Source organism: Garra rufa, chromosome 17 (assembly GCF_049309525.1).
Source record: "Garra rufa chromosome 17, GarRuf1.0, whole genome shotgun sequence".
Taxonomy (NCBI): Eukaryota; Metazoa; Chordata; class Actinopteri; order Cypriniformes; family Cyprinidae; genus Garra; species Garra rufa.
In genome coordinates, this window is record NC_133377.1 from 31,794,533 (window position 1) to 31,807,518 (window position 12,986).

At 34.5% G+C, this 12,986-nt stretch overlaps 1 protein-coding gene across 2 annotated transcripts in view; it reads left to right on the plus strand.

Moving 5' to 3' along the window:
• shisa7b (shisa family member 7) overlaps positions 1–12,986 on the plus strand; it is a 28,526-nt gene that overhangs the window by 11,840 nt on the left and 3,700 nt on the right. For both annotated transcript variants that reach the window (XM_073822317.1, XM_073822318.1), the window contains one exon: positions 9,461–9,649. In XM_073822317.1, coding sequence (XP_073678418.1) covers positions 9,461–9,649 — 189 coding nt within the window. The remainder of the gene's footprint in view (positions 1–9,460; positions 9,650–12,986) is intronic.

The window sequence follows — 12,986 nt, forward strand, 5'->3', positions numbered from 1 at the left end:
AAAAATACTATCAGTTAATATAAGGAATGTAGGCCTATTTCACTGTGTGACAATAAATTATTTCCAAATGAAACTACGTGAATAATTCACTCTTCAATGATTTGTATATTAATTGCAATTTGCAATTGTGTTAAGTGCACTTTTGGGAAAGGCACGTGAAACAATAACGAACGCTCACAAAATGAAAACGCTTTTAAGCACTAAAATTAATCGAAACGCAGCCCAGAATGTTATGTAAAGAGATCAAAATGAAGTTGAAAATAATGGATATAAACGAATAATACGGAAAAAAAGAGGATCAGTTAATGGACAAGACTGTGTGTGATGCATGAAATGTTTCTTGTAGGGCTTTTTAATTGGAAATACATGTAATATTTATTCATGATACACTTGTGAATGCTGTCTAAATCGCGCACAGACAGCATTGGCATATACAGCAACGCCTATATAATTATGTAATATTGTATTAATTTCTATAACAATTAATATAATAATTTCTTAACTCAAAATGAAATATTAATAAACCTATCTCTGATAATCCCGGGCTACTATGCTCACTCAGGTTTATTTATGCATTAAACTCGTGTTTATGCATTTTTATCAGTATTATCAGTATTATTTTATGTTTTTGATAACAGCAGATTCTGAACAACAACGTTAAAAAAGCTTATTTATTCAAGTGATCATTAATGTACATTTTATTTTCATTTTACAGTTTTGCCAATGCTTAGACATTTTTAAACAACTTTATACATCGTTACATTCCAGTATGTCCACCCTGATGTTTCACCACAGCCGGAAGAACTTTAAACAGTCTGTTTATGTACTTGTTGCATGCCACTGCTGTAAGTTCCTCAAACCAGAATTTATTTATGGCATCAATTAAGTCAGACTTTGTAGTTGGTTTTGCTACTTTTCGAATATAATCTTTCAGAGCATGCCACACCATTTCAATGGGATTCATGTCGGGGGATTCGGCGGGAGTCTTCACCCAGTTTACACCCTGTTCAGCAATGAGTCTGCCTGCAGCAGTGTGCTTCGGGTCATTGTCCTGGAAAAAACGGTGATGTGCTCCGAAGTTTTCCCTAATGTATGGGGCAGCAGTTTCTGTTACAATAGCATTTTCAAAGAAAGACCGGTCCATTATGCCTTCGAAGATTGCAATCGGTCCCGGACCCAGTCTGGATATTGCTCCCCAAACATGAACTTTTAGCGGGTGCTTTGGCTTTGGTTTAGACACGTGTCTCCCACTTCTACGAAATGACATGGTGGCAAAGCGGTCCAAAGCCACTGTTGTTTCATCAGTGAAAATTACATCGTGAAATGACTCCTTCTCAGCAATCCATTTTTGGGCTTGTTGGAGACGTAACTCTTTATTTTTGTCTCTGATCATGGGACAATGTTGAGTTTTCCCATACTTCCACCCAAGCTTTTGCCTTATCCTCCGAATGGATCGCTCGCTTATTTCCACTCCGCTGTCACGCCATAGCTGTTTTTTCACGGAACATGACACCAGTTCATCATTCTGATGAGTGATATTCTCTATGGATAGGACAATGTCTCTAAAATCAAGGGCAAAACAGAAAATAGTTAAACATTTGACAGTTTATGCATAACCACCACTTAGCATTAACCGGTATTTAGGCCAGTGTTTGTGTTCGCGTCATGCAGTGGGTAACTTACTCCGTTATTTTGCGAGGATTACGTTTGTGTGATGATCTTTCTTTGTAGTGTCTCCGGATAGTGCTCAATGTAGCGTGTACACCAATGGATTTCAGATGTCGGGATATTTCTTGAGTAGAACTTCCAGCAGACCTCATCACCCTGATGTCTTGGGAATGCAGCTTGCTGATTTTGGTCATTTTGAGATGACTTTACAGATGGATGGACTGTATATATTCGTACAGTGTGTCAGGGGTGTGGACACTAATGTTTTGTGATAAGAGGGTGTATCATAGGTGGAGCGTGTGAGGAAAGCTTTCCCCTTTTCCCTGGCATGCATTTGAATGCTGAATCCGCAATTAAACCGAATGCTACACAGTTGGACCCCCCCAAAAACAGTCTCAATAAAATGTTGATTACAAGGCAAAACAGGCAGCATTCACCCCCCATCCCCATTCGGCTATTCATAAACATTTCGCTCTTTATACTGCCGCTGATCGCCTCATTAACTGCTACTTTTAAAATAACTGAAAAAAACAAATAGTTCCCACTTCCCTTTGTGTCGAAATTGACACGGCTCATGGCTAGTGTTTGCATATTTCTTTCTATTGTGCAACCAGATTAGTGTTATATACTGTGCTGATAGTTCTGATCATTTTTATTTTTTTTTTATCGGACAATGCAACCTGAACTTTAAATTCAAAGTAGCCTAAAATAGCTGGATCTGCCAGTCTCAACTCCCGTTTACTCCACCGCCATCTAACAGCATTTTCACACCAGTGATACTAAATATTCTTGCAAACTGTCTAAACTTCAATATACAGTACATGAAGACACTAGAGGTTTTGCGATGTACACTGCATGAAAAAAGTGGTTTTCGTCATTTAACGACACTGTGAATTGTCGCAGAAGTTTCAGGTTAATGGCTGTTCACAGGAATGCGCAGTTAGCACAGATAATTGTAGGGAACTGCCAAAAATTGATGTGGAAGGCTTAGCACCTGACACCCCCCATGATTCATGTCACCTTGGCCTCGGTGTAGCTTTTATATGTAAATGATTACTGGAGCTATACAAATGCAAACCAGGGGAAGGGGGGTGGCTTGAGACTCACTGATCTAGAGCTGGCTAACTGTAGCCTTCTTTGACTCAACTACACATAACACCGCGACATGCAATAAAATTATATTTTTCATGTGAAACAGTTTTTTAAACAGATATCATTTAATATTTTTAAAGTGTATATTAACATTTGTGTGTACACATTTTGTTCTATATTTTGTTCTTGAACTATATTTTCTCTATTTTCATCTATCTATCTATCTATCTATCTATCTATCTATCTATCTATCTATCTATCTATCTATCTATCTATATACGCGCACGCACGCACACAGATGAAAATATATAGAAAATATAGTTGTTGGTATATCGATATTTTCAAGACAAATATAACAACAACTACATTTTCTTTTCATTAATGAAAGCCAAGTCAGGCCAAGCAAATTACAGAACAAAATATATTTTTATTGTATACAATTTACAAATAGTAAAGCAAATGATCACTTAACAAATATTAGAACATTTTAGACCTCAACCACTGTACATAGTGGCATGACTATAGTCACTTTTTCTGTTGTTGTACTTAATTGCACCGTGGATGTATTTGACACACATCGTCCAGCAATGCGCTCAACAGGGAGAAATGATGCACTGTATTGTTATCGCCATTGCAAGCAGCGAATAAAATCTAAACAGTGACGTAAAAATGAAAGCAGCAAGCAAATTACAAGAAAGCAGAACGTCTTCATCTATATGTTTTGGATTCCGCGCTTTGATTCAGGACCTAGTCTGTGATTGGACAAATCGTCGACGTCACGTTCATGAACTCGTCCGTGATTGGACAAATCGACCACGTCACGTTCATGCCGCCCATGCCGTTTTACGGTCTTTTAAATCGGCTGCAAGTGAGCAACTGATAAAATAGACCTATTAACAAATTGTCACTGTGTGCATTTGTATTAACTGTGCGAGAAAGAAATGGAGGCCACAGCATTTTATTCAAAAAGGAGCGCTCCCACTTGTAGTAGCATTTTTTTATTTTTAATATTAGGATTATAATACTAGGGTATAGTACTTACATTGACATTAGGCCAAATCTAAATGGTTCCCTTTCCTTTTATGTATTAAAAAAAAAAAAAAACTTCATTGGGCAGCGCGACATCATAATGTACAGCACAAAATGAAATAAAAGGAAATACTACTACTACTCACAATAATACATCAAATAATTTTTTTACACTCTAAACTATAGTTTATATTTCTCCTCTTGCACAAATCAATAAAATCAAGTGTATCTAAAATTGTATAAATGGTATGAAAAAGACGAGCTACCTCTCAAACATGTAAATCTTCATTTGCTGTGGCTTTAAAATATTGAATTTTATAATGTATTTTGTAATTTTGTACTTGCTATTTATTGTTATTTTTAAATTAATTATTTTGATTGCTCAGTGTTTGCGCGCCCTGTAATAAATTGTTTAGTCGGCGTATAACACAGCATGTGATGGAGTGCCTCGTCTTATTAGTTTTTGTTAATAAATGCTATATAAGTTAGTTTTATTTTATTTTTGTTATGCTGTTTAATTAAAAATAACAAATCCATCTTTTAAGAATTTGTTTTAATCTTAAAATTGATAGGTGTAGCCAATATGTAAGCAAAACCAAGATCATGAATTCAAAAGTAAAAGTGAAAAGCATCCTAGACATTACAATAGCGGAAATCCCGTTCACAAAATTAAAATAACTAGGCCTACTAACAAATATGCACAAAAGGGGGTTGAATGTTAAATACGTTTCCATAAAACAATACATTATGATAACAGACAAACTATTTATCAACAATGAGCTTTGATTAAGCCCATGTTGAAGAAACAAATAAATAAATAAAAATGAAACTAAAGCGCGACCAACTGAGAGCGTTATGCCGCGTTCCAGGCAACCCGTTACCCGTGTTTTTCCAAACTTCTACCAGTGAAAGTGCACTGGAACGGCAGTTAAAACCGTGAATTCCCACCCGTGAACTCGTACTAGATCGACGCACTCCCAGTTCCCAGTTCTGACATGACTTAGCCCAAGAAACAACAATAAAGGGGTGCGGTGTTTATGCAAGTGGCACACGGTGGAAAAATAGAGTAATATTTAGGACAATTTAACGTTGCAATCAAATTATTAATACTATAAAAATAATAAATTCTTGGCGTGACTTGCTTGGAACGCTACAAAGTTCTTTGAAGACGTGATTTACGAGCTCAAAAACCTGCCTGGAGCGCAGCATTTGTGTATCCTGTCACAAAATATGGCGAAAAATCCTACACAAGGGGAATAGTGTGATTAAGGTGTGTACATGTCTTCCATAATGCGACTAAAATAGGAATACTCCACCTGTCTTAATTCGATTTGTGTTTACTCAAAATATGACTTTAGTCGGATTAAATTAATTAAAATATATCATTTTACATGGTTACTTCTTAATCAGAGTATTTAATCGCGTTAAAATCGGAATATTGTTGTCCATGTAAACGTACTTACTGTCGAGTATAAAACTTTTTTCGCAGTACATCCATTATATTTCCATGTTACACTTTTAAGACGTATAGCCCTGCATTTTAATCCGTCAAAGATCAAATGCGGGCTAAAATTATGTTTTAACATTCAGTGGTGATTAAAAAAAAACTTGCAGCGCTGGTGGAAACACGGTCCTGTCAGCAGCATTGAGCGCACGTTCAGCACAGCTTGGAAGGGTTCCTTGTTTAAAGCTTGCCACAAAACACTGGAACAAGTAAATACCTTGACTGTCAAACAGTAAGGAGATATTTTAATTATTTATTTAGAAACTACTGTTTTCTGAGTCAGTGATGATGCAGTTAACAGTCCTCCTCAAATCCTCGTTTTTTTTCGTTAAGTAGTAATTTAAGTCTTTCTACATATTTATTTATCATGTCTGACAAAAAATAGTGGTTACATATTTTCCACTGAAAAAAATGTAACTGATCGAGCTTGATCCTTCATGTCCTAAAAATGTGTTTTGCACTCTCCGCACAAACGATTGGCACCTAATAGCACACATTTATATCTCTTAGTATTTAAATCTTTTGTTTTACATCTATGGATTTTATTTTAGCCAATTCGTGATTTGAGAAGGCAAATTGAAAAACAGAGTAGGTAAACTCACTGTCTGCCGCTTGGTCTTTAAGAAACAAAAAGCTTACGTTTAACGAACAAAAATGCTCCAAACTTTTTTTTTCTAAATTACCTTAATAAAAAAGAAACGAAATTATAAATACTTTGCCGTTACATACAGAATGAAATACAGACGTAAATACTGTCCAAATATCCCTCTTTGTGCAGGGTTTGGCTACAGAATGTTGTTCCTTGCGCCACCTGGTGGATATTGTATGAAGTGCAACCACGTTGTAAAAAAATCTAAAAAAGCCGCTGCGGCATGACGCGTGGCCTCGCGTGCCGAATTGCAGGCTGCCGCGTGAAAATAGACGCATTTTTAATGGCCAGATCTGTATTTATCTATCTATCTATCTATCTATCTATCTATCTATCTATCTATCTATCTATCTATCTATCTATCTATCTATCTATCGTTCTATCGTTCTATCGTTCTATCTATCGTTCTATCTATCGTTCTATCTATCGTTCTATCGTTCTATCTATCGTTCTATCTATCGTTCTATCGTTCTGTCTATCTATCTATCGTTCTATCTATCTATCTATCTATCGTTCTATCTATCTATCTATCGTTCTATCTATCTATCTATCTATCGTTCTATCTATCGTTCTATCTATCGTTCTATCTATCGTTCTGTCTATCTATCTATTGTTCTATCTATCTATCTATCGTTCTATCTATCTATCTATCGTTCTATCTATCGTTCTATCTATCGTTCTATCGTTCTATCTATCGTTCTATCGTTCTATCGTTCTATCGATCTATCGTTCTATCTATCGTTCTATCTATCGTTCTATCTATCGTTCTATCTATAATTCTATCTATCGTTCTATTTATCGATCGTTCTATCGTTCTGTCTATCTATCTATCGTTCTATCTATCTATCTATCTATCTATCTATCTATCTATCTGTCTATCTATCTGTCCTATCGTTCTATCTATCATTCTATCGTTCTATTTATCGATCGTTCTATCGTTCTGTCTATCGTTCTATCTCTAGTTCTAACATTCTATATATTGATCTGTGATCTGTCAATCTTCAAGGCCCTTTACTGTTTTTTCAAGTTGAAATGTTTAATTTTTTCTTTAAATACTACATCTGTTATTTATTTTATTTTATTGTAATAATTTGTTTCTGGGAGGTTATTTTTTTATTTTGTACCGACCTGGATAAGATAATTTCACATAAAAGACGTTTACATATAGTCCACAAGAGAAAATAATAGTTGAAGTTATAAAAATGACCCTGTTCAAAAGTTTACATACACTTGATTCTTAATACAGTGTTGTTACCTGAATGATCCACAGCTGTGTTTTTCTTTTTTTTTAGTGGTAATTGTTTATGAGTCCCTTGTTAGTCCTGAACAGTTAAATTGCCCGCTGTTCTTTAGAAAAGTCCTTCAGGTCCCACAAATTCTTTGGTTTTTCAGCATTTTTGTGTATTTGGACCCTTTCCAACAATGACTGTAATGTATGATTTTGAGATCTATCTTTTCACACTGAGGACAACTGAGGGACTCATATACAACTATTACAGAAGGTTCAAATGCTCACTGATGCTTCAGATGGAAACACAATGCATTAATAGGGGTGAAAACTTTTGAACAGAATGAAAATGTGTACATTTTTCTTATTTTGCCTAAATATCATATTCTTATTTAGTTAATACATTTAATACTGTGAACTATATGTAAACATATTTCAAGGTCAGTACTAAATAAAAAATAACATGCATTTTGTATGATCCCTCTTATTTTGGTAAAATAATTAACATTTTGGAGATTCTGCAAGGTGTATGTAAACTTTTGACTTGAACTGTATATTCATTGTTGGGGAGTAACTGGTTACATACAGAGTACAGAGTTACATAATTACAAAATGCAATGTTAGCGCTACATGGAAAAAATGTGTAATTAAACTACAGTTACTTATGAAATATTAACGATTGATTTCTTTTCAAAATTCCATTGACTGCTCTAAAATATGAAACACCAATGTTTCAGGAGTTTGGGAGACTTAATAGGAAACATGTTTATTTGATTTATTTTCAATTTGATTTTATGTATATGCTGTATTTTGTAACTGTTTTTCCAAGGCATTATTAGATGCCCATGTTTTCTTGTCATAGCTATGCAAAGATTTGATTTCAAAAACAGTATCGTAGCTACTAAACTGTATCTTGTTATGATTTTAAATCAGTATTTAACCTCAGAACAATCTCAAAGTAATAGTGCTAAAGTGTGATTTTTGTGGTGGCTGTGCTTTAAAATTAAATAATTATAATCTTAATTCAAGTGATGAAGGATTTTGAACGTCTAACAGTAATCAGTGTTGAGTACTACTGTAAGGTTAACCCTGCCTGCTTCAAAATTTTTTAAATGAGAAAAGTTTCGAAATTTAAATTTAGAAAAGTAATCAAATGTAATCAATTACATTACTTAGTTACATTACATACTGCATTTTAAATGGGGCAACTTGTAATCTGTAACCTGTTAAATTTCCAAAGTGACCTCCCTAACACTGACTATATTATACCAAAGTCCCTTTAAGGCAAGTCATGTCACTCGGCGGCCATCTTTGAAACGCTACTCGGGCAGGCAAGTGCAGCTCCTATCTCTTTGAATGGGGAAACATCAAATTGTCCAAAACTGTTCACCAAGCCTACGATTAAATTTCATATTTTAAATCTCCAAAGAAATCCAACAAGAACTGCCTCATAAATATGGTTACTTGTGCTCCAATAGCGTTAAAAAAACCGCTTATTTTTCCGGCTAAATGAGCCAGTGCTAGAGCGCCGATTGTTTCTATAGCAACCGGGACTTCTAACGGCAGCTGCAGTGGCGCGCTGACTTTACTAACCAACGATTGGCTCTTTCGCTAAGAAGGCGGGGCTTCGTGGCCATAATGAACTTGCATTTTTCCACATTCATAACTATACGAGTGACATGTATTGGGTATTCTATAGTCTTTGATTATACATGATATTTATATACTATATTTTGTACCACATATGTCTGAATCAAAACAGTTTTATTCTGAAGTAATATTTCATGAGTCAAAATAACACATATTGAATGCCATGGTGAGTTGGAACTGGTGGACTGAACTGGACTGCTAACTCCAAGGTACTTAAATTCAGATTTCAGCAAGGATGATCTATGAACTGGAGAGTTGCTGAGTTCCCCTGTGACCACTGTGCCCTTGACTACATTTAATCTGCGGTGCTTAACCCAAGGTTGCTCCGGGGGGACTCTCCCTGTAGTATGTGCAGTACAAATTACTACATGAATAAGAATATTATCATTACATAAGGATATATTAAATTTAATGGAATGAGAATATAAAACTATATTTTAGTCACATATCTCCACACAAATACTCCAGTTCCATTGTAGGTAATTCCTAGACATCTGCTGTTGTCATTTAGAGACTCATGATGCAGCTTCAGTGTTCCACTCACCCACATTTAATCAGACCCATATTCTACAATCGACCTAGATAGATATGCTGTGAACACGAGTTGTTTTTCTTATTGTCTTTTGTTCTCCTCTCTTAGAGCGAGTTCCACGCATGAACAACACCCAGCTGGCCTCCACAGGAACACTGCTGTCCAGCAAGCACAATAATTCGGGTTTTCACCCCTCCTCCTTCTCTCACTCCTTCCACAACCTTGCCCAGCTACCTCCATCATACGAGACCGTCATGAAACCAGAGCTTAACCGCTACAGCTCCCTCAAGAGACTAGGTGAGTGTGTGTCTGAAAAAGAGAGTGTGTCATTTCAGAACTGCTACTACTCAGAGGGTCTCTGTGAGGGAGTGTAGCATGGGGTCAACTGCTACTGTTTTAGAAAGGGTGTCCTGTGGCATTGGAGATTTATAATTGCATCAACATGATTGGAGAACACATATTTCAATTCAGTCAATGCTTAAAAACTGTAAATGAAAGAATTTACTTATATGTGACCCTTGAACACAAAACCATTCACAAGAAGCACGGGTATAATTGTAGCAATAACCAACAATACATTGTATAGGTCAAAATTATAGATTTTTCTTTTATGCCAAAAATCATTAGGATATTACGTAAAGATCATGTTCCATGAAGAAATTTTGTACATTTTAAATTTTTGATGAGTAAAATGCTTCGCTAAGAACTTCATTTGGACAATTTTAAATGCGGTTTTCTCAATATTTAGATTTTTTTGGACCATAAGATTCTAGTTTTTTTAAATAGCTGTATCTCGACTAAATATTGTCCTATCCTAACAAACCATATTTCAATTGAAAGCTTATTTATTTACCTTATTTATATATATATATACATCTCAATTGAAAAAAATACCCCTATGACTGGTTTTGTGGTCCAGTATCACATATAAGGAAATAAAAATGGTTGAGATTAACCTCTATTATACCTAGCACTGCCATACATTTCATATCTAGATACTCTCTGTATATTTTAGCCAGATTACATTTTACACCTTCAACTCCAGTGTGACTGGATGGTGTGATCTCACTTTACTGCACAAAATGCAAATTTCCACATACATCAGGGGTGTTTCCTCTGAGGCAAAGGAGGCAGTGTCTCCTCAACAAATTGGATGAGAAAAAAAAATCATAGTACAAAAATAAAAAAAGGCAAATGTTTCAATTTTTTTAAGTGAAACTTTCTTAACAGCGACACCAGCAGGTAAAGTTACAGCGTGGGTCTCTCTCACCACCCCTGAGCCTATTTAGTTTTAACAGATGCCATAAAATGTGTGGTGGTTTTGGTGGGGGTAATTGAGAATGATTAGGGAAAAGTCATGTAAGAAGAGGCAATGCCTCTTTTGCGATATGATTGGATATGACTGGTTATGATTGGCTGTGATTGGTTCATACGAGAAATCCCGCCTAGTACTCTGAATAAACAATATAATTGTGTTAATGGGAAGACTAATTTTAAAAAGTAAGCAAACAACTCACATTCATAGATATAACTACTGAAAACATGATCTGTGGGAGTTTTTAGTGCTGTGCAAAAATTAATCGTGATTAATGGCATCCAAAATAAGTTTTTGTTTACATAATATATGTATGTGTGCTGTGTATATTTATTATGTATATATAAATAGACACACATGCATTGATATTTTTAAGAAAAAGGTGTTGTTTATATATTAAATATATCAATAAAAATATATACATGTAAATACATTTAAATATTAAATATTTTTAAAATATATACTGTGTGTGTGTGTGTGTGTGTGTGTGTGTTTATATATACGTAATAAATATACACAGTACACACACATTATGTAAATAAAAAAACTTTTAAATTTTGGATGCGATTAATCATGATTAATCATTGCACAGCACTAGAGTTTTTAGTGAGTAATCAGGTTGGTAAAATATGAAGTAAATCTGTGTCTGTGACCAATATTTACTGAGCTTTGATGACTGATGATCTGAAAAATAAAAAAAGCAGTTAGAAGCTGAACATAAGTTCACAAATAAAATATATTGTTTAAATTGTTACTGCTTTGAGTTATCATTTTTAAATAAATTTAAAATGCTTAAAAACACTAAACTAATTAGATTTATACTTGGTTTTAATAAATAGAATAGCCTATTAATTACATTGTTAATGTAAAAATACAATACAATACAGATTTTTAGACTTACACTGATACTGCAAGTAGTTTATTTAACCAAGAAAATGTGACTGGGACATACATTTATATTTAATTTAAAAAAAAGATGAACCCCTTGAAATCAAAATATTATTAATGTTAACATACTTTAATATTAAAATATGTGACCCTGGACGACAAAACCAGTCATAAAGGTCTTTTTTTTTTTTAAATTGAGATTTATACATCATCTGAAAGCTAAAGCTGAATAAATAATTTTAATTTAGATAATATTTGGCTGAGAAACAACTATTTGATCATCTGGAATCTGAGGGTGCAAAGAAATCTAAATACTGAGAAAATTGCCTTTAAATGAAGTTTTTACCAAGGTATATTACTAATCAAAAATTAAGTTTTGATATATTTACAGTAGGAAATTTACTAAATATCATCATGGAACATCATCTTTAACTAATATCCTAATGATTTTGGCATAAAATAAAAATGTTTGACCCATACAGTGTATTCTTGGCTATTGCTACAAATATACCTGTACGATTTATGACTGGTTTTGTGTTCCAGGGTCAAATATATGCTTTATTATTAAGTATTAAAATATAAAAAAAAAGAATGTAGAAATGAACATTAACCACCATGAATAAATGCTGTGAAAGTGTTCATTGTTAGTTCAAAGCCTAATGTATTATCTGTTAGCGAACTTAGCCTAATTGTGAGGTGTTACCAAAAAACTGCAACACAGCATTTTTAGTGATTATTTTTAGCATTGCATATTACTAGCAAACACATTTGCATGTTACACCTTCATCAGATGTGGTTAACATCCGTCCCAGACCAGAGATTCAATCACACTGCATCATTTAAATGCGATCAAGTGCAATTTACTAAAAACGCACAGTCAAGAATTAGTGCTGAAAAGGCGTTATATAAGGACAGTTATTTTTGCGCCTGACCTTTTGAATATGCATTTGTAGGTTAATCTTGTGTTCTGTAATGTGCACATTATTAGTAAATCACACACAGAATTTTACCCTCCGATCAGTGATTTTATGGAAGTGCGCTCTAATGCTGACCCATAATGTGTTAAAGGAGTAGTTCACTTTCAGAACAAAAATTTACAGATAATGTACTCACCCCATTTGTCATCCATGATGTTCATGTCTTTCTTTCTTCAGCCGTAAGGAAATTATATTTTTGGAGGAAAACATTTCAGGATTTCTCTCCATATAATGGACTTCTATGGTGCCCCCGAGTTTGAACTTTTAAAATGCAGCTTCAAATGTCTCTAATCGATGACAGCCGAGGAAAGATGTGTCTTATCTAGCAAAACGATCGGTTATTTAAAAAAAAAAATACAATTTATATACTTTTTAACCTTACATGCTCGTCTTGTCTAGCTCTGTGTGTACTCTGTGTAGAGCAGGGGTTCTCAGCTCTGGCCCTTGAGATCCA